This window comes from Ctenopharyngodon idella, chromosome 11 (genome assembly GCF_019924925.1).
Source record: "Ctenopharyngodon idella isolate HZGC_01 chromosome 11, HZGC01, whole genome shotgun sequence".
NCBI classification, from domain to species: domain Eukaryota; kingdom Metazoa; phylum Chordata; class Actinopteri; order Cypriniformes; family Xenocyprididae; genus Ctenopharyngodon; species Ctenopharyngodon idella.
Genome location: NC_067230.1, coordinates 1,561,906 through 1,584,954, shown reverse-complemented (window position 1 = coordinate 1,584,954; position 23,049 = coordinate 1,561,906). Strand labels below are relative to the sequence as shown.

The following is a 23,049-nucleotide window of genomic DNA, read 5'->3' as shown; positions in this document are numbered from 1 at the left end:
TGCATAATGCCGGACGATTGCGAGGGCATAGCTGCAGGAGCGTGATACAAAGCTCAGCAGCTCGTGCAAGATTTTGGCCACATTGTAATACTATAAAAATGATTAACTTTCTTTTTTTATCAATATTTTTGCATGTGCATGCATTTGTCTTATCTTGAGGAGTTAAGTGAGTGAGAAGATGGATATTAGTCAACAGTGATTATTAACCCACTTATGACAGTACCTGTGTCCTGTGATGACTACTGTTATTAAAAATTCTGTTCTTTTTAAGGAGTTTTACCCTTTGAGTTGTGAATCATCCTATATTTTGCTAGATTACCATAAGATTAAAGTAAGTAAGATTAAAACTAAAATTCATGTTCAGTGTTGAAATGTCTGATTAATTCTAGTGAATCAGTTCAGATTGTTCATGTACATTAACCAATTCCAGAAATGTTTCACAGATTTTGCTTCACAGAAGATCTGCTGCTGCATTTTAGGTCTTCTTTTTAGAGTAAAATATTTAGTTAAATGGTGCTGTTTATTAATATGATCAAACTATAGAGGTACTGTAGGTTAAAGTGGCAGTAACTGATTTCAGAGAAACGATGTTGATATTTGAAATCACCAAAACAAACACACCCCTACCCTAAAGGATCACACTTCTATCTTGATAGCTCCACCCCCAAATTCACAAAATGCTATGCAACACAGGTGCCTAACCCCTAATGTGTGTACACACCCCTTAATGCTGATTGGCTACAGGTGTGTTTTGGTGTTGGGTCTGATCCACTTTCAACAGCGTTTCTTAGAAATCGCTCACTGCACCTTTAATTGTAGTGAGCTACCTTTTGTTAGTAGCTAGCAGTGTAGCTATTTTTCCAAAAGAGTAGCTTGATGGTAGATTAACTATTTTAAATTGATTCACACTTACTTCAGATAGAGTAAAAGTGTATGCGTATTTGGCGTGCTGTTCATGGGGAGGGCTCCGAGCTTGGAATTTGGCCCAAATACAGACTATTTCCCCCGTTTCCCTGGCTGGGATAAGAACCAGCTGAGAGTGAGTTGGGGTGGTGGAGGGATGCAGAAAACTGCAGAGGAACTTAGGTGAGTCGGCTACGTATATAGGCCTCCTCTCATGCTGACTGGTTAGATAATTTGAACGTGTTCCTCCCAAACTTTGTAAATAAAACATCATTTATCAACATTTTCTAAGTAGCTTCACCTACAATGCACACTTGTATTAATAGAAGAAATATTTCTCTGTCAGTTCCAAAATCTTTCAGACAGCCTTTTGATAGGACAGTTATTTAGAATAATATTTTAAACATTTTTTTCATCCTTAACCTGTACAAGCTAAACTTATTTCTATGAATGTTTTAACAATCTTTCCCCATCTTACCTTACAATAGTCCCATCCCGCCCCCTCTCTTCTCAATATATGAAAGATCATAAAAGTGAGAGCTTTTAAGTATATAGCAACATGTTATCTCTTAATTGAGCTGAAACACACATGCTGTAAATTAGATGTCACTTAGATACATGCATTGGTTGGCTAAGGTGGGATATTTTGCTCCCTGTGGCAGGTAGAACTATGGATAAATGTTTGGAGCCAAATTACATATTAAGCTTTTTTCCTCAGTTTTTCATTAACCAGCACATCATTAGTCAAATGTCATATCTATTATTTATGACTTCAGACATTAATCTTCAAGCTCAATGTCAAAGCATTTCCTTAAGTGACCCGAGCTGAGCACCAGAGCTGCAGCCCTACCGACTAAGCAGCTGTAATTCTGAAGTGAAGAGTGGGAGGGGGTTTCACAATCAAATATATTGCTCTGTGAAAGCAACATCTGTAGTTTATGGTGTGACGGATGCCAGACCGTGTCAGTCGTCCAGCTAGGCAATCCCTCTCCCAGGCCTTCCCCCTCTGCCGCAGTCATATTTACTGTTTGCTTTGCTGCTGGAGAGGATAAAGCCAGCTTAACCTGTGTCCGATCCTGTTACTTACTCCCACTTGTTACTTGTGATCCAGAGTCTTTGTCTGGGTTCCCCCTGAATAATTTTGCAGGCCTGATTAGCATGGGCACATTAGCTCATGCTGGTGTACGCCATAGCTACTGTACATCATAAGAATTTTTGTTCACTGATGGCCATTCAAAATTACAATTCAGGCTCGAAAGGTTCCCATGGGCAAAGATGGTAGCTTTAGGGTTACATAGTTCCAGAAGGTTCTGCTCCAGCCAAGCAAGTCAGCACAAATAGGAATGCTAACAAATAGTAATATAGACCATATAGGCCTCTTCCAATAATTATTTGACAATTGTATTCTTTCACCCTTAGGTTCCTCTTTAATACATCCTTTGTAGGGATGACTGGCCCTGTCAGCGTTCAACGCAACCTTTCCCGTGTACACACCTCCCAGAGGGTCCACATTTGGAGTCTGAGGCGTGATGCTGTCGGTCAGCCCACGTGGGTGACGGTAGGCAGCTGGGAAGGTGGTAGGTTGGATGTAGAGGAGCAGGGATTATGGCAGGGCTCGTCCCCTCGGCAGCGCACGGAGGGCCAGATGGGCAGGGAAGGTCGTAGATGGCGAGCTGGCTTTCCTGTGATGGGGAGTCGTGTGCGTGTGGTCACTCTGGTGGAGCACCCGTTCGTGTTCACTCGAGAGGTAGATGAGGATGGGAACTGTCCCGCTGGGCAATACTGTCTGGATGCAGGCACAAACAGTTCGGAAAACCTGGACCACTTGTATTCCGAGCGGGCTCAAGGCAACAGCAGCTTCTTGCCACCGGATTACAGCAAGTGTTGCTATGGATACTGTATCGATCTACTGGAGAAGCTGGCAGAAGACATGAACTTCAAGTTTGACCTGTACATAGTTGGGGACGGAAATATGGGGCACTCAAGGGTGGGCAGTGGACGGGGTTGGTGGGCGACCTGCTGAGCGGGATGGCCGATATGGCTGTTACCAGCTTCAGCATCAACTCGGCTCGCAGTAAAGTGATTGACTTCACCAGTCCATTTTTTTCCACAAGTTTGGGAATACTAGTGCGCAGTAAAGACACGGCTGCACCTATTGGAGCATTCATGTGGCCATTGCACTGGTCCATGTGGATGGGCATCTTTGTGGCACTGCATATTACAGCACTCTTCCTCACCCTCTACGAATGGAAGAGTCCCTTTGGCATGACGCCTCATGGACGTAACCGTGTGAAGGTCTTCTCCTATTCCTCAGCCCTCAACCTCTGCTACGCCATCCTCTTTGGCCGAACAGTCTCTAGTAAGACGCCCAAGTGTTGGACTGGACGTTTCCTGATGAACCTGTGGGCCATATTTTGCTTGCTGGTTTTGTCCAGTTACACAGCAAACCTGGCTGCAGTTATGGTTGGGGAAAAGACCTTTGAAGAGGTCTCTGGAATACATGATGCCAAGGTGAGATCTTTTGAGACACTTCGAAACATACTAGAGATGCACGATTCTGGATTATTTGAGAATCACAGTTTATTTGTTTAAAATAGAGATCACGATTCTCAGACATCTAAACAAAATAACATGTAATTTACTAGAGATTCTGACAAAATGTTAATTGCTGCAGTTCATTTTAAAAATAGAATTCATTTGAATGATTTTTTTATTGGTTTGACTGAATGCTTCAATGACTTGCACATAAAGATAACACTTGTTTCATTACTGGATGAATCAGCATTTTAAACAAATCTCATGAAAGAATGATTCAATGACAAATCAATTTTTGACAGTAATTTGTCGCCACCTTGTGGTGTAATGATGTAATCAATACAATCTTTATCTGAAGCATCAAGTTCGCTACGTAGACATCAGTGTTTATATCTGAACTTTTAAACTTTTATCCAAGTACTTCTGTGATAATATGAATTATTCTAACACAGAAATGTTAATACTGTGTGGCTGAAAATACCTTTTATGAAGATATTTCGTACCTACAAATGATAACTATTCCCTCTGGCTCAGCGGCAGTGCCAACGCAGATTTGAATGTTCGCTGTGACCATACTTAGACACAGCCAAACCGTTGTCATTTAGGAATAAGGTTGACGATTGCAATCTTTTAACAATTAATTGTGTAGTTATAACCTCTAGAAAACAATGTTGTTATGTTTTATATTTAAAGAGGTTATGTCATAGTTTTTTACCGTGAGGTCCTCTACCTTCAGCACTCTAGTGTAAACATGCCGTCTATCCTGACTATCTATCCCGTCTATCTAAGTCCTACAGTACTTCTGTCTTGAAGTACTGTCGAATGGGTGTTGACATATAACAAGTACTGAAGTACTGTCGAATGGGTATTTACATTTATTCATTTTGCAGACGCTTTTATCCAAAGTGACTTACAAGTGAGGAATACAACAAGCGATTCATCGTTAAGAAGCAAATAGACACAAGAAGTGCTCATAATACAAGTTTCAGACATTGCTTAGAGTAGCATAAAGCTAGAATAGGGAAGTGAAAACTGATATATTTATCAAAGTTCAAAGAGCATATCTGTAGCTCAAACAGTAGAAGTAGAGCATGGCACTAGCAATGCTAATGTCATAGATGCCATTCCCTGGGAATGCATGAACTGATAAAATGGATACTTTGAATGCAGTATAAATCACTGTGGATAAAATCACTGTGGTCTGCCAAATTAACTGATTTAAGGTAAATTATCAAGGAAAATTGCATTTATCATGATATCACCCCTTGTAGATAAGCTAAAACTGGCATTCATGTGTGTTGCACTATAATCCAAGACTTAGCTGTTTTTCCTTGCCCTTGGACTTAGCTTCATCACCCATCTCAGGGATTCCGATTTGGCACTGTTCGGGAAAGCAGTGCAGAGGATTACATGAAAAAGAGTTTTCCTGAGATGCACGAGTATATGCGGAATTTCAACGAGCCCACCACACCTGATGGTGTCGCCACACTCAAGTAAGAGACCAATTCACCCAACAGAATCCACTCAGCTAGCCGATGGCAGCAAGTGCTCCTGGTGTAGTTATACTGCCAAACACTATTAGCACATAGTGAAATTTACAACACATGGGGAAAAAAACTTTGTGCATAGTGATCAATAATTCAAGCAGCAGTTGCATCCTGTTCATTACAATGCAAATGCTGAATCTCAAAAACAGTCTTTTCTATAACAAACCTCCCTAGTGACTCACTGGTTGACAAAACTACAAGTGTCAATATATCGGCCAATTTTTGAATAACGCTGTCATTAAAATGAAGTGTTTGCCTGAAGCATTTTTTCTTTCAGCATATTTGAGTCTTAGTTCTGAGATTCCTTCTCACTGCTGCTCGCCAGGCAAGCGGCTTGTTGTTTCCTGCCAGCTGTAGTGCCACATTCTGTCACACACATACCGAATTCTGAAGAGTGTATGTTTATTTATTTAAATATTGATTTATTTTTGGGCTATATCAAAAAAAAAAAAATAGAGGAGAACTGGGATAGAAAAAGGAGGAGAATTAAAAATTCCTATGTGATTTTTATCTAAAGCCTAATTAACAAGTTTGAAAGCAAATCATGTAACTGGATTTTTTTTTTTTTTTGGGACTTCTTTTTCTAGCCTAGTTTGCACTCACACCAGAGATGAATTTAGAAGGAACAGCAGAAATATTAACATTTTGAGAGTCAGCGCATCTCACTTCCTTAGATAATTCCTTAGTAAAGGTTTGAGTCTGTATGACAGATGGCAGAATTAAGCCTAAAACCATGGCATAGAAGTTGCTTCATTTAATATTTGGATGTATCATTCAGAATGTAATTGGAAGAAGAACTTAAAAAAGACAAACGTCTTCAAAAGAGTCAAAGATCCATGAAGTATTTAAATTGGCTGAAAACACTTTAATCCTTTTTTTAATTTTGAGAAGAGGATCAGAGGTATCAGTGACCATATGTATCGCAATGAAACAGCAATTCATTTCTGAAATATTTGATTTTCAAATGTATGCCACAGTTTGTCTGTTTTTGCATTTTGATGGTGTTTATATGCAGTTTTGTTTGTACTCTAGATTTCAAAAATTTCATATTAAAAAGAAACTACTGGTGGTAAAATGTTAATAGTTTTCATTTGTCAATCAATAATCATTTTGATTTGCCAGATTGAAATTACACTGACAAAAATGTGTGGAAAAAGAAATGTTCTTATCAACCACAAGTGCTACTAAATATGTTTAACTTCAAATTTGCTGCTGGTTGAATTTTTTTTTCTTTTCTTTTTTCTTTTTTGGCTGGCTTTGATAAATTACATCTTTTTCTTAATCATTAAATTAAGTAAGGGTGGACCGCTGCCCTTAGGTTGTCACAATCCATTAAAAGTCCTTTTCAGGCTCTATTCAGCTTGCATCTAGTTTAGCGTAGCTGCTGATTTATGGCTTCCATTGCAGTTTATGAACATTTAGCTCAGACAAATGATGTCTGTGTTCCATTTGCACCGGAATCATACTGTGCATGTTTAATGAGAGTGTGTGCTTGCCTGTGTGTGTAGTTTTGTATCCCTCCCTCTTTTTATGTTGTGAAGGACAGATCCGCCTCAACTTGATGCTTTTATCATGGACAAAGCCCTGCTGGACTACGAGGTGTCCATTGATGCCGACTGCAAGCTGCTGACGGTTGGTAAACCCTTTGCTATTGAAGGTAAGTAGAATGTACAAATTTAGTTCAAACTTTTTTACTTAAGAAAAGTTAATATATGTATTAATGTAATTTCAAGAGGTCTTAAATTTGGGGACAGAAAAACAGGAAACGTGCTTGATTATTAAACTTTAAAAGGCTATGATTTAATTAAATGGGAACGCTGTACGTTTCAAAGTAAATACATAACGCTGTTGCTCGTTCTACAGGCTCATGGTTTCAGAGCAGTTCGCAATCACTGAATGCCGCAGATTTATGCCAAGTGATTGCCCGTTGCTTATGATCTACTGTTGATGAATTATGACATTGTTTGCCTTTTGTTTATATCACCTGCAAATTCGTCACCATTCTAAATAGCGCAGCTGCTTTATATACAGGGGTTACCAGGGTAACCGTTGTATTTCTGTTGTTCCATAAGTGCCACCTACTATCAGAAAGTGAATTTATATTTTCATTTAGCCAGTCTGCTGTTTTGAAGGTGCACTATGCAGGTTTTTCCCCCAAAAAAGAAAGTATAGGCTCATGCAAAAATAATCCCTTTCAGTCATTAATTATTATCATACTAGAAGTGTCTGGTGGTGTTTGTTTCTACAGAGACCTTGGCTGCATCCAAAATCACATACTTCCCTACTATATAAACAGTATGTGTCAGTATGATCGAATTCACAGTACTCATAAAAGAGTAGGCAAAAAGTACCCAGATGACCTTCTTCTTCCAGCGAGAACTATCTCATAACTATCTCCCATGGCCTTAGTATCCAATTTGTGAATGGCAGTAAAGCGACTGACGTCACGTGATAATGACAACAAGGCAAATGTGGTACATTCGAATTACATTCATACGACACGTTCATACTATATAGAATATACGTTTTTTTTTAGCAGTTGTGAAGTAATTACTTATTCAAAATAAGTACCTATGCAAGAGATTATGCGTAGCCTCTGTCCCTGCCTGTATTTTCTTATATTATTCTTCTATAGAGTACCTCAGAGATGATGTGTTTTTGTAGGCCAACCCGGAAGTTAGCGGTGCACAGGTTCCCTCGATCGAAAGCCTATGCATTTTTCCCATAGACTTTTGGAAAAGCGCAAAAAATAAGCTCTGTGTTTAACAAAGGGTTATGACACTTACATGTTTTGTCTATCAAGATAATCTTTACAAGTTAACACAACATTTATACATTTTGAAGCCTAAATAAAGTCGTCAGATATAAAAAGCTAACAGTAGGCTATAAACGGACTACAGCACACCATGGTCGCGGATCAACATCACCACCACCAAGCTTCCTCAAACTTTTTTTAAAAAACAACTTTATTTAAAAAACATGCTCGCTGATTATGATCTGCACTGTGTATGAATACGTATTCACTTTTTCATAAGAAATTCTGCCCATTCGTTTTGTCCAAAAATGTTAGAAAATAATTTTGTTTATGCGTGCCTCTCTGAGATATTTTTATCTTTTGTTAATAATGTTTTATTTATTTGTTTATTAATTTGTTAGTTTATATAAACCTTAATATTATTTTCTTTGTGTTTAAAAATTCTTATGCTTGATCATTGTGCCCCAAATAAACTTTAAATATTATCTTTCACTGTATTATGTTGGATTGTATACTGACTATATAATGTACATATAATGTATAATGTACTGACTATATAATGTATATACTGTATAATGTATATTAACTGACAGGTAAAACTTCTAAGAACGTGAGACTGACAGTGCATTCCACTCGGAAGGGCTCATTCCTATGCCCTAATCCCTTTAAAGGGTTTACCCTCCGGAGTGAGAGCTTTGAAGGGATGAAGGGTGTAAGGGTCAAAAAAAAAACTCTTCTTTTGGAATGCACTTCTGCCTCATAACGAGACAATCAAGGAAGTGCCTTTGTCGCACATTTTGTACGCTGGTTAACCCCCCCAAAAAAAACACGCATTTTGTTTAAGGTTAGTTTATTTATTTATTTACGTTAAATATAATGTATATTGTGTCTATGTATTTGAAACATTTGAATGGACTGATAAAGGTAGCTGTTAAGTATTTTTGTTTAAGTACAATATAATTTTGACCATAAAATCTAACTCTTATAAATATTACAGTATAGAAAAATACTATACATACATTTATAGGTAAAATCGAACTTTTTATTTATTTATTTTTTTTTTTTATTGCAATTGCAAACAATTCAAAAATGAGATTAATGAAATACAACTTTTTAAGAACACAAGGAAAGGCAGGAACAGAACAAAAAAAAGAAAAGAAAAGAGGATTTAAAAAAGAAGTATTAATCACGGTACATGAAAAATCTCATATCTCTTCAAAAAAGAAATACATTTTTTGTTATTAATTATTCTTAGTGATTTGATTACTACTTCACATAAGAAATCTATAAAAGTAGGTATTTTCTTAAGAAACCTTTGTTTGTGAAATTTGAATTTTGCCACAAGGATAAGAAAGTTAACAGTAGATTCTAAAGATTTGTTTTGGTTTTCAAAAAAGCAAACAACATCCTTAATGTGTAAATTACAGTTCATATTAACTTTAGAAAAACAATAGGAACTCAAATTTTTCCAGAAAAGTGATGAACATGAGAAAAATAAATGACAAATATCTTCACTTTCTTTTTTACAGAAGGTGCATATATCAGCTACATCACAAAATTTCGACACAAAAGCATTACAAGGGTATATATTATGCAAAATTTTAAAATGCACTTCTTTCACTTTAAGTCAAGTCAAGTCACCTTTATTTATATAGCGCTTTTTACAATGTAGATTGTGTCAAAGCAGCTTTACATTGATAACTGGTACATTGTTTGGCTGCACAGCAGCTCTTAAGGAATAGTGTCAATGCAGGCAGATCAAAGCACTGTTGAATATCAAATGTCAAGTCAAGTGTCCCCAACTAAGCAAGCCAAAGGCGACAGCGGCAAGGAACCCAAACTCCATCAGGTGACATTAGGTGGAAGACAAGTGGCAAATTGGTGTTAAAATGGAGAAAAAAACCTTGGGAGAAACCAGGCTTAGTCGGGGTGCCAGTTCTCCTCTGGCCAACAGTGCTTTGTTACAATTCAGGTTGCTATCATAAGTCCAATAGGATCGCGACATTAAAAGTATTTATTTCAGTTCCATCCAATTGAGGATCGTATTCATCACGCCGGTATGGACGGTTGTTGAGGAACTCTGTCGTGGCTGTCGTGTCGATGAGGCCCTCACAGTGGATGATCTAGTTGACTCAATCTCTGCTGATACGTCAGGGCTGCGTTGTGGTCGTGTCAAGGTGCAGGTCCTTGGTCTCACCTGGATACGGCCCGGATCCGGTTGACTACGGTGAACCTCGGGATAAACAGAAAGACTAATATTTGCGTAGATGCCATTCTTCTTCTGATGTAACGAGTACATCAGGTGTTATAGGAAGTGTTCCCGGTTCCGGCTGACCTAATTTATGCAGCCTAATAATCCTTTAACGGATTTGAAAATATAAATTGGTAATGTGTTATGTGTATGCCAGGTTAAAGAGATGCGTTTTTAGTCTAGATTTAAACTGACAGAGTGTGTCTGCTTCCCGAACAATGCTAGGAAGATTGTTCCAGAGTTTAGGTGCCAAATAGGAGAAGGATCTACCACCTGCAGTTGATTTTGATATTCTAGGTATTATCAGCTGGCCTGAATTCTGAGATCGCAATAGACGTGAAGGACTATAATGAATTAGGAGCTCGCTCAGGTACTGGGGAGCTAAACCATTTAGTGCTTTGTAAGTAATTAGCAAGATTTTAAAATCTATACGATGTTTAACAGGAAGCCAATGCAGTGTTGACAGAACTGGGCTAATATGGTCATACTTCCTGGTTCTAGTAAGAACTCTAGCTGCTGCATTTTGTACGAGCTGTAGTTTATTTATCAGGCGAGCAGAACAAGCACCCAGTAGAGCATTACAGTAATCTAGCCTTGAGGTCATGAACGCATGAACTAACTGTTCTGCATTTTTCATTGAGAGCATATGTCGTAGTTTAGATATATTTTTAAGATGGAAGAATGCGGTTTTACAGATGCTAGTAACATGGCCTTCAAATGAAAGATTGGTATCAAAGAGCACACCCAGGTTCCTAACTGACGACGAAGACTTAACAGAGCAGCCATCAAGTGTTAGACAATATTCTAGGTTATTACGTGAAGAAGTTTTTGGTCCAAAAATTAGAATCTCTGTTTTTTGTGAAATATTCAAACTTTTCCCCCCCACAACAAAACTTGTTGATGAAATCTGGCCAGTTTAATAGATAATTTACCAGTGGAGTAGTTGCATTTCATCAAAAAAGAAAGGCCACCTACCCTATTAAATATCACATAGAATCTGACCCAAGCAACCGAGCCTCCTGTACCCATTCTGTGACGTCAAACAACTTCCCTGTGCAAAGGATCATGGGGGCCCGAAGTGTCCATCAGTTGTACCCTTCGAAATCCTTCATTCCGAAGGGCCCTTTGAAGTGACCAGTTTTGAGCACTTCGGTTTGGAACGACCCTTCAATATGGCGGCCATGATTATTTTCACTCCGAAGTGCCCTTCGGAGGGCGATATATCCCGTTTGGAACGCACCGTGAAATGCGGGCTGAGTGAGTGTTTGTCATGATGACGTCTAAAGTCCCCGCCAAAGGAAGTAGTCCCTTTTAGCAACTTGTTAGCAACCGCCGTTTTTAAGACACAATAAAGGTTTAAAAAATCACAAGCGGGTTATAACTGGTGTGTTTTATGTCATAGATCAATACGTGAAAATATTTAGAGGCTTTGTTAACCACAGACCTTATTTCAGGCGATTTAGCAAAAACCCATTTAAAAAACCCATAGACTTCAGGGCGATGGAACCGAAAGTCCTAAAATGCTAACTCGCTTCCAGGTTTTGCATACAAAAACACGTCATCTCTGAGGTACTCTATTGTGTGCTTTGAACGCTTCTGGGCTGCAACCTTTGCTAAGTGGGTGTATCGTCTGTGCTATTCGCTAATGTTGCTATTGCCTTATTGACTGCTGTCTGTCACTCGACAGATTACTAGGCATTGTAATTATGTTTTAATGATGACACGTAATCATTGTTTATTAGTGAGCTAGACTGAAGATGGCTAAACAACTCGCTCGCAAATTACACTCAGTCATCTAATTATTAGCATAACTGTTCGTTTCACACAAAAATGCCATTTATGCATGATAAATACAATATTTAAAAAAAATATTTGTGAAACACCTCATCACTCATCTTCCCACAGTTAGTCCACTCTCAAGTCACTGTCTCTTGTGATGCTGCTGCAGGTTGGGTTGCGTGTGTTCTGGCTTGTATGTTCATTATATATATAATCATCAGAATATAAATATGATCATTTTCAATTTTGACTCATCCCTTTTCTTAAAAAATGTTTTAAAGGCTGAAATATGGGGTTTAGCATTTTATAAAACGTTTTGTTTTTGCCAAAACCTGTATTTAATAGTAAAGTTGTTTAAATTGTGGCTTTTACAGTCATTTGTGACCCTAGACCACAAAACCAGTCATAAGGGTCAATTTTTTACATTGAGATGTATACAAAAGCTGAATAAATAAGCTTTCATTGATGTATGGTTTGTTATGATAGGACAATATTTGGCCGAGATACAACTATTTGAAAATCTGGAATCTGCAGGGTGCAAAAAAAATCAAAATATTGAGAAAATTTGGGTGTGAGCAAAAACAAGCCATTTTTGTGGGTGGGTTGCTTTAAATGCAAATAAGCTCGTGCTCCCCGTCCCCAAGCTCGCTCGTCATTCCAATACACTGAGGCATATGTAATTCAGTAGCTCACACAGCAAATATAATTTAAAAAACGGATCATTACAAACTATTCTTGATGCAGCATATAACATAGGTTTGGCATGTATTTTGTGGATGTTTGTTAAAATTAGATTCTGAATGATTTTGATAGCGTGATGCACGGCTAACGTGGCTAAAGCTACACACTGTTGGACAGATTCAATAAGAATGAAGATGCGTTTATGAATTATACAGGCTTACACGCATTTTCAGGTTAAAAATGAAAATAACGACATGGCTCTGGTCTCCGTGAATACAGTAAGAAACAATGGTAACTTTAGCCACATTTAACAGTACATTAGCAACGTGCTAACTAAACACATTCGTACAAATATACGACTTACGACTGGTTTTGTGGTCCAGGGTCACATTTTATAGGATGTTACCATTAGTTTCCAGTAGTTTTATTTGTGCAGGTCTTAAAAAAGGTCTTAAAAAACCTTTGATTTAATGCAGATACCCTGATTAAGGTGAGGACCACCCTCATGGCAGTCGCCATGTTGAGATCACATGACCAGACATTGCGAACTTAAATTCACTAGCATACAGAAACACTACTCACTTTATCTTGGTGACACCACTGTTATTGGACATTTTTTGTTGTGAACTAAATTATTATAACTAATGTATTTCTGCCGAAAATGAAGCTTTTGCATCCATGATGATAGATATCAGTATATAGTTCAAAACCTAATGCAGCTTTTATAAATCATAAGTTTCGTGATTTTTACATGAAACTATATTTTATCAATTTATGTAAAGGACAGAAGAAGATCAATTGAAATACCGTATGATTTTTCCCTGGACATGAAGAAAATGTTATGTTATTCCCTGACCAAAATGGCTGTCATTGGAAATCTGGACAGCCATCAGGAGGTAGACACTGTGTTTGACGGGAATAAAGAGAAGAAAAGAGAGACAAATTGGGGTGAAATATTCAAACTTTTCATTTGCATATTTTAGAGTGTATTAACAAATCCATAACTGACAAGGGAAGAAAAAGTAAGAAGTCAACTTGGCACAGATCTCTCCTGCTGTCATGCATTTTAGTGGAGAAGCCAATTTAAATGCAAACCTGGGCTGTTTTCCTGAGCTGCCTACAGGAAGCACAGATCTTTCCGAAAGGTGGCACTGAAAGGTGTGCTGGAGGAAAGAGAGAACGCTGAGTAAAATAACTGTGGTCCAGTTTATATTTTTTTTTCATTTTCCAGGCCTAACCCTCAGCTGGGTGTCTGGGCTAATTGAGCTCATGCCCCGCTCGAATCGTGTTAATTAGCATATGCCTGTTGTCTCAGGTCTCATGTCTGTTCATTCCCCCTCAGCACGTTTAATACCTCTGTGTACGTGCTGGACAATGTTATGCATGTTTTTTTAATGGATTAATAACCATGGTCTTATGCATGAGCTGTAATTTAATAGACAGGTCTTGTCCTTCAGTTCTGCCCTTAAATGGTGCAATTTTTTTTTTTTTTTCGTCACAGTCATGAAATTGCTCAGAATTTATGATTGCAGAGAGGCACAGAATATATTTAAACATTTTATCTTAGACACACTGCACAAAAATCGTTTTCTTAAGCAGTATTGTTGTTTTGTTTTCTATAGTAAAAATATAAACACTAAAAACAAGATAAATTTATTTCATAGTCACAACTCATATTAATATTTCATATTAATTCTTCTTTAATAGATTAATAAATAAAAAATCTTTAAAAGATTATACTTAAGTTTGAACTGTATGTAATGTTTTCAGACACTTGCATGCTGAATGAAAATGTATTTCATAATTACTATTGTCTTACTATTGTCTTTGCTATTTCATGCATTCTGACTTATTTACACTGTTCAAGAGTTAGATTCTCTTGCTAAACATGTTCAAAAAATGAGTTAGACGTATGACGTATGAGAGTATTTCTGTGCCAAATACACTCCTTCAGATGTTTCGGAGAGTTTTTTTTTTTTTTTCGAATGTGGCCCTGTATTACGTAATAAAGGGTGGAATTCCTTGAATGGGCACTGAGAGAGCAAGAGCACACCCAAGTTTATATCTTGCAATTCTGAGAAAAAAGTCAGAAATACGAGATATAAACTCGCAGTTGTGAGAAAAAAGTAGAATTACGAGTTTTCTGACTTTTTTTCTCAGAATTGCAAGATATAAACTCGCAATTCATTTTTTTTTTTTTTTTTTTTCAAATTTTAGCCTATATCTTGCAATTCTGAGAAAACAGTCAGAATTACGAGATGTAGACTCGTAGTTCTACTTTTTTCTTGCGGTAGCAAGTTTCTATCTTGTAATTCTGACTTTTTTTCTCAGAATTGCAAGAGATAAACTCACAATTGCAAGAAAAAGGTAGAATTGCGAGGTTTGCAATTGTGAGAAAAAGTAGAATTGCGTGTTTATCTGTACAATTCTGAGAAATAAAGTCACAATTCTGAGAAATAAAGTCGACTTTATTTCTCAGAATTCCAAATTTATATCTCACAGTTCAGACTTTACAACTCACAGTTGTGAGTTTAGAGCCTATATTTCACAATTGGAAAAAAATAATGTCAGAATTGCGAGATAAATTTGAGATAAAAACTTGCAATTACCTTTTTTTTTTTTTAATTCAGTGGCGGAAACAAGCTTCCGGACACAAGCAAACTTTATCGACGTAATTATTACCAAGCATTACTATCTTAACCCCTGACGGCCACAGGGGCCCTATATGCAACCACTTATATCGCTTATTACTGTAGGTTGGGCCGGCAGTGCTTAATTACACATGATGCAGTGCTCTTTCAGCACCTGGTTTGTTAATGAGTGGTTAAGGACTGAAATGCAGCTACAGTAGCGCAGCTATTTAGTGAATTCGCCCCTGTGTGTTTGTGTATGTACATGTTGCAGCTTGGCAGTGATAAAATGCGTAGATGTCAGCATTTGAATATCTGTGATCTGTCAGCCACTTAGGAGCCAGTGGGGTCTGGTGAGTGACAGAGAGCTTGAGGGAAAACAGCCCACTGACTGGTCCTACTGTATTTGCTCCTTTTTGTTGATATTTCCCTATATTTTGTTCTATCTGTAATTTCTCTATTTCCAGGCCTGACCCTCCCCTGGCCATCTGGGCTAAAATAGTAATTGAGGTTCAATGTAATCAGACCCTTCTGGGCTGTGCAGGACTCCTGACTGTGCTAATTACCATATGCCTGTCGTCCAATTTCTTATGTCAATTCATTTCCCATGTGTGTGCTGATTGAATGAGATTCATGCCTGTCTTCCACGAGGAACAGAAGTCTATCAATGATATATGAATGATAGTACTCTTAAGCCCCAACCACATCATAACTCACCTGTGAGATGGACCAGAATGACACACCCCTTCTCTCACTACATCATACATGTAGTAGTCACATCATCTACATCCTTCCTCTCACATTTTTGTCCACATTTCTCTGACGCAAGCTTAAATGATTAAAATTGTAATTGTTTACTCACCCTTACAGTATGTCAATCCAAACTTGTCGGCTGTGATTTTTGATTTTGACTGAGGGGTGAATAAAAATAATGAATTTTCAGTTTTTGGTGAACTGTAGTTTCATTTAGTTTTCCAAAATGTCCTTTTATTCGTGAAGTCTAATTTACATTTCATTAGCGAATTCAAAGAAGTAATGGAAATGAGAGAAAAGTAAACGAAGTGTCTATTTACACTAAGTGCAAATAGCGTCCCTTGTTGGCAAACACTATTTACACTAGCTCCGCCCACTAATGTCTGGTTGGGCCACTCAAGTTTTAAAAAAGAGACATGGAAGTCAATGTCTTTAATAGTGCAGCAGTAGTGAGTAAGGCTTGCAGACTTGGCTTTTAACGCGGTCGACGCGGGTTCGAATCCACCTTTTGCCAAGCTCGCATTTATTTTCAGTAAAAATGAAAATAATGTTCTAAAAGTGGAAATAAACTGCGAACGAGTGTTAAATAATATTAAAAGTGTTTATTGGATAGGGTTAGTGGAAGGTGTAGGGAGGATCTTTATTCTCCCAATAAGGCAGGATCCATTTAATAATTTCAATAAATATAATCATTTACACTTATTGCAAAGAACTGATTTTTTACATGGTGTAAATAGAATATATTACTATTTTTACTTAGTGTAAATAGCATGCATCTACAGCTATTTGCACTTAGTGTAAATAGCATCTATCGCTAATAAAATATGCTATTTTCACTTAGTGTAAATAGCATCTATCGCTATTTGCACTTACTGTAAATAGCATCTATCGCTAATAAAATATGCTATTTTCACTTGATGTAAATAGCATCTAATTGCTATTTACACTTAGTGTAAATAGCATCTATTGTGCAAATTGTGCAATTAGTGCAAATAGCTGCTCCCAAAAGTAAAATAATACCTTCCAGACTTTGAGAGGATTTTAGTGAAAAGCTGCGCCTGTGTTGTAGAGTGGCGTGTTGTGCTAACTGTGCTAACTCTTCTAAGATAACCATTGTGTTTCCTATAAAAAAAAAATTGAAATTTTGAAAGAAATTGTTAAAAACTCTGTTAGTGGTTCAGAGTCAGGCAGTTTAATGAACTTTTGTAGCACATTCTGTTTGTTATGGTGATGTTTGATGTATAGGAGTGACTAAGTAATTTTGTTTGTTTTCCCTTAGGTTATGGTATCGGATTGCCCCAGAACTCGCCACTCACCTCCAACATATCTGAATTCATCAGCCGTTACAAGTCCGATGGCTACATGGACATGCTGCATGACAAGTGGTACAAGGTTGTGCCGTGCGGAAAGAGAGTCTTTGCTGTTACGGAGGTGAGCAGGATTCAGTCTAATTGAAAGTGAAAAGAAAAATGAACAATGGTGCATAGTGCAAGAAATCTTCAGAGGTGGCCCAAAACAGAACTGGATCATTTGGTTTTATTATTAACAAATTAATAAATATTTATTTGCATAATTCCTATATCAGTTAAATCCTTTTTACCAGATTAGAAGCATGTAATGAATTCATGCTTGGCTCTGTCACTTTTCGATCTCATACATTTAAGCTGTTTGATGGTGTTTTCCAAGCCATGTAAATGTAAATGCTGTGCGCTTGTGTGTTGATTTGATTTTGCTGTTGTACGTTGCATCTAGATTTCACCTAGATGTTTTTAGATACAGTTATATTGTTGGTAAATGGAGATTATAAAGTGATGCAGCAAATAAATAAGGCATAATATATAAAGGAAAAAATTGTTTTTGAGTAATAAAACTGCACTCTATACCACACATGGCTACTTTAATAAATCTCAGATGAATAAAAAAAATGGAAAATAAATACAGTTCAGATGACATACTGCTCAAAAAATCTAAAAATTATTTTTAATTCAGAAATTTAAAGGGTTAGTTTGGGGCAGAGCTATATGTTTGTCAATTAAATGAAGAAGGGTGTGTTCGGGGAAACCTTTAAAATCTTACAGGGGAATGGGACAATAAATGGTGACGTCATCATGCACTCATGGGTGTGTCCTAATACTTCTAATCAAAAGAACTGTCATTCTCTAGAATAAGAATGTTCATCTCACTAATTCTACCTGCCTCTAACTAGCAAGTAGAAAATAATGGTTCACTGCCTTTGAAATGTGCAGCTTCCTGTTTCAATAAATAGATAATAAAACTGTGCTTTTAATGCCATTTCATGGGTTCTTTCTTAAAGCGCAGACATAAAATCTTTGTGCCAATCAATCAAACCTCCAAATCTCCAGACTGCCATGTACTACCAAATTAAATTTTTCTTTAATTAATTACTTGATGCTTTATCAATTCAAACAAAGCTCCTGAGATCATGGCGATGACACCATCCTGTCATTCTTTATATGAAAGAGCCAATAGAGAGCTCAAATGTTTATCATTTCCACAGAGCCCTTTTAAGTCTGGCAGGCTGATGTGAGTAAGTGATGTTTGCTTTAGCGATCAGTGGCAGAGGGGCTTCAGTTCTTACATATTGATTTGGCTCAGTACCCTCACTAAGTTATCTTGTGTCATTATCTCCGGTGCTGACAGAGGTGTGCGTTAGATCTGCTCGAAACCTCAGAAGATTTCAGAGTAAATGACACTTTTGGAGCGTGCTGATCGGCTGACGACTGACATACAGAAGAAGAAATAAAGGCCGAACTATCCCTCTCTCCTACAACACAGATTTCTCAGTGCTGTCGAATGCTTTAAGCTTTCAGCAGGGCATGTTTTTTCCATCTCTTAATTTCAGGGGGGAAAATTACCATTGCCTGAGCAGAAAAGATTATTCCTCATTTCCATTTCAAATCTCGGTGCTCTTGTGGCATCAGAGGCTCACAGAAGGACGAGAACATGAGGACAAAGCATTGTGAGCTGGTTAAAACCTACGCAAGATACACTCAGTTTTGAATCGATCCGACAAGTGAACATGTTTGAGAGAGAGCTAATAGGATGTGTTATTTTCCAGAATGCTGCTTGGCAGTACGCAGTGGCCTTACAAAGATTTACAGGATTGAATTCATACTTGTGGATCAGTAAAATACAGTGAACCTGACTTTACCTGCTTTTTCACTGGTTTTGAGAACACAAGGTACCTGAAAAAGAGTTTGCTAGAGCTATGCACCAGATGAAAAGTTTCTCTGCCAAGATACAGGCCTCATGCCCTGCGGTCAAAACACACAGATGAAAGACTTATAAGTTCATTCATGTATTTTTCTTTTCTTTTCTGTAGTCTCGGTTTTGGTTGACTGTATGGTATAAGATATCCTCTGTGAGAATTGTTCAGTTCAATAAAGGTGAAGTGTGTAATATCTTCACCAAACAAAAGTGCAAAACTAGTGACAGTTATCAAAAAGGTTTCCCTTGACTGACAAACATATAGCTCCGCCCCAAGCCTCAGCCATTGGCTGAGCCACTGTTGCTATGTCAGACGAACAGAGGTTGTTTTGAGACTTAAAGGGTTAATTCACCCAAAAATGAAAATTCTGTCATTAATTACTCACCCTCATGTTGTTCCACATCCGTAAGACCTTCGTTCATCTTCGGAACACAAATTAAGATATGTTTCATAAAATCTGATGGCTCTGCATTGCCAGCAAGACAATTAACACTTTCAATGCCCAGAAAGCTACTAAAAACATATTTAAAACAGTTCATGTGACTACAGTGGTTCAACCTTAATGTTATGTAGCAATGAGAATACTTTTTGTGCGCCAAAAAAATAGATATTGTTGAATAAAGTCGTTATTTAGTTTTTTTAGTTAATGACTTAACATTCAGGTTCAAAAGAAAATATGTCAACACAGGACAGAAAATGGTTTTTAACCTTAAAAAAAAAAATACACACTTTACTGTACCTTTAAGTTTCAGCATTTTAGTTAGGCATCTCAACTTGATTTTATATTGCAGTTTGAAAACGCTTTCTGCAGTTTCAAAAACCTACATATTTATGATTAAAAACACAATTATTATGTAGAGCTGTTTGACTTGATTGATTTTTGTGTCTAATAGAGTTCGTGGTTTAGCTCTAGCTATCTAGAGGTACATACAGATCAGCTCTCCACATCTAATATTGATGTGGCTCCTGCTTTGGTTTAATAAGATGATTTTTAATGTCAATTAGTTCAAGTTGGTAGGTATTCTTTTCCATCAAAGGCACTCTGGGGTGGGAAGTTTATGGGCCTCTCTCAGGCTAATGAAATATCAGTCAGCAGGATTATACTGCCCTCCTGTGTACAAGTACTGCATCACACCCCTTTGGTCATTAAAGCTGCATTGTGTTATTTCTTCTCTGTTTGTTCTCTCTTTTCCAGACGCTGCAGATGGGCATTCGTCACTTCTCAGGGTTGTTTGTGTTGCTTTGTGTGGGTGTGACCGGGGCCTTACTCACTCTGGCAGGAGAACACGCCTTCTATCGCCTGGTTCTGCCACATATCCGCCGCAGACAAAAGTTCAAATACTGGCTTCACACCAGTCAGGTGAGCCATGACCCTAATTTAAAGGGACAGTTCACTCAAAAATAAACACTCTGTCATGTTGTACTCACCCTTTCAGGGTTTTTCTTGTGGAACACAAAAAGAGATGTTTTGCAGAATGTCCAAGCTGCTCATAACTGTAAAAAAAAAAGTGAATGGTGATCACATCTGATAGATTTAGGCTAATGTTGTGGAATGTTTATGGTGCTTTTTGTCATGTTTGGACCATTTGCTAAATATCTTCTGTTGTGTTGCATTAAACCCAATATACATGTTTTGATCGATGTGAGGATGAGTAAATGGCCAAATTTTACTAGTTGACTGAACTGTCCCTTTAATGTTCATGCTATTGACTGGGCTGTTTTTTTCTGCAAAATTTTAGCTGTCACACAGTTTATTATTCCATCACAATGTTTCCTTTCTTCCCTCTCCTGATAACTATAAGACTAAGAATGGCACAGTTATTCATGGGGCAAAGCTTTTACTCTGTAAATGAGCTGTGCTTGATCTCTCAGGGTCTTATAAGCTACTTTCTCTGAGGGGGTGGGGAGGGATTACTGCCAAGCCGAGTCAGTAATTGCCATCTCTGGAATATTGATTTTTAAAATCAAAAGCATGATGTTGATCTCTCTCATTCATCTCATGGTGAGACAAATCCTTTTTTCTTTTCTTTCTTTCTTTCTTTTTTTTTTTTTTTTTGCAGAAAATCCACAGAGCACTGAACATGACTTATGAGGATGTGAAACGGCAGCGGGCAAACGCAGAGAAAAGGTTTTGACTTTGTTTTATTAATATATATTTTTTTTAATTTTAACAGCAGGATTGTGCTTATCACAGCTTATTTCATGGCTCTCCAATTTAAATGTAAAAATGCACTTGGGTTTTATTTAATTTTATGTGCTTAATTTCTTGCATAGTTTTTAAATGTCTGTTTATCTTTAATTTATTTTTATTTCAGTTTTAGTAATTTTAGTACTTTAACATTTCATTTTTTTTTAAATTTTTTTCATCCAATGTTTATATATTACTTCTGCTTCTTTTAAATTAACAAAAATGATTTTTAATAGTTTTAGATAACATCAGCAGTACAGTGTTGTTATTCTTATTACAGCAACTTGAGGATCATATAATGATGGACAGTGGTGGAGATTTTTTTTAAAGAGATAGTTCATCCAATAATGAAAATTCTGTCATTTACTCTTTGATTCGTATTTTGGCTGCTCTTTTCAGTACAATGAAAGTGGATGGGGACTGGAGCTAAGTTCCAAATGCACCAATAAAAAATACCATAAAAGTTGTCCACGTGACTCAAAAAGCTTCAGAAAAGTAGGAATACAGCACACAAGTCATATTGATTACTTTTATGATATTTTTGTCATTTTGGAGCTCCAGAGCCCCACTCATTAACATTCATTATACGGAAAAGAGTGACCTTGTAAGGTTTATTCTGCAAAAATTCAAGAAATGACGACAAAATTTTCATTTTTGGGTGATCTCTTTAACAAAATCATATAACTTGTCTCTGTCTTCCCAGTTGTAACATCCAGAAAGCCCAACCACATCCGCCACCTCCAGCTGCTCCGCTCGGATCCTTTGCCAGATGGAACAACGAAAGCACCAAGGTGGCACAGGAGCCCAAAGACAACAAGAGGGTCCATTTTAACCTGGAAACTCTCAACACGCGCCGGCTTCTCACCCGTGTCGTGTCGGAGGGGGGTCAGGCTAGCTCCGCCTCTGCGTTGAGCTCTGGGGCTGGGAGTTTATTGGCGAGGGTGTGTGAAAACGGAGGGCCCATTCAGCAGCCCACCTCCTCAGTGAGATCCTCGAGCCCTTCCAGAGATGGCGAGCTGGAAGAACTCCAGGCAAAGATCGAGGAAATTCGCGGGCATTTGAAAGCTGCTCTGGCTCGTAGGGCGGAGCTTCAGACTACACTGGCTAAAGAACGAGCGGCTGCCGCCCCGCTGACCACAGCAGCTCCGCCCACAGTCACAGCCACCATTTGCCCCGCCCTCACCAAAGAGCCAGCAGATTTGAAAAGGTGATGCTCACAATGTCTGAAATGAACAAGGTGACAGTGGACGTTTTTCTATCTTTCTCCTCCAAAAAAACCTTTCATATACACCAGAACTCTTTTAAAATCATCATGCTAAGGGAACATTAATCCTTGGTACCGTTTTGCTAATGATAACGCTAACAGGGCCTCATGTGGCTTATTTTCTAAAGCGTCACTCTCCAACTGCAGTTAAAGCGGGTGAATGACTCTTTTTCGAATCATTCATATGTTTGCAGGTAAAACCTGAAGAACAAACGTTATAAAGTTGAAAGCACCAAGCAAGACCATGCTTTTCTCTCAGAGCTTTATTTATTCACATCCCTTTCCCTCTGCCCAGCTGTGAATAAGGATCAGAACAAACCTGTTTGCACCCAAGTCCTCATCATGGAGTCAAAGGTAGTACAGAACATTGACTTTGCTGTTTTTTCAATTATTTTATAGCTTGGTTGTGTCTCAAATCTCAAAACTGCTATTGACCCTTTTTTCCTCCATAAAGTCATATGGACATATGAATGGCCAGGTTGCCTGTTTGAATTAAGTTTGATGTTAAAGAAATAAATGTGATCTTGTCATAAA

The 23,049-nt window shown here is 37.7% G+C and overlaps 2 protein-coding genes and 1 long non-coding RNA gene across 3 annotated transcripts in view; 2 read left to right on the top strand and 1 right to left on the bottom strand.

Moving 5' to 3' along the window:
* The window catches only part of LOC127522704 (glutamate receptor ionotropic, NMDA 3B-like), a 75,529-nt gene extending 72,603 nt beyond the window's left edge, over positions 1 to 2,926 (top strand). The window contains exon 3 of the mRNA XM_051912954.1: positions 2,323 to 2,926. Coding sequence (XP_051768914.1) covers positions 2,323 to 2,926 — 604 coding nt within the window. The remainder of the gene's footprint in view (positions 1 to 2,322) is intronic.
* LOC127522706 (glutamate receptor ionotropic, NMDA 3B-like) lies at positions 2,808 to 23,049 on the top strand. The gene is made up of 7 exons (XM_051912957.1): positions 2,808 to 3,414; positions 4,786 to 4,931; positions 6,527 to 6,642; positions 17,114 to 17,265; positions 20,259 to 20,423; positions 21,124 to 21,191; positions 21,955 to 23,049. The coding sequence occupies exons 1-7, from the start codon at positions 2,932 to 2,934 to the stop codon at positions 22,460 to 22,462; spliced, it is 1,638 nt and encodes a 545-aa protein (XP_051768917.1). The 5' UTR covers positions 2,808 to 2,931; the 3' UTR covers positions 22,463 to 23,049.
* On the bottom strand, positions 9,368 to 13,393 carry LOC127522736 (uncharacterized). The gene is made up of 2 exons (XR_007932672.1): positions 12,816 to 13,393; positions 9,368 to 9,973 (listed from the first exon to the last, which is right to left on the bottom strand). It is a non-coding gene; the product is annotated as an uncharacterized LOC127522736 (long non-coding RNA).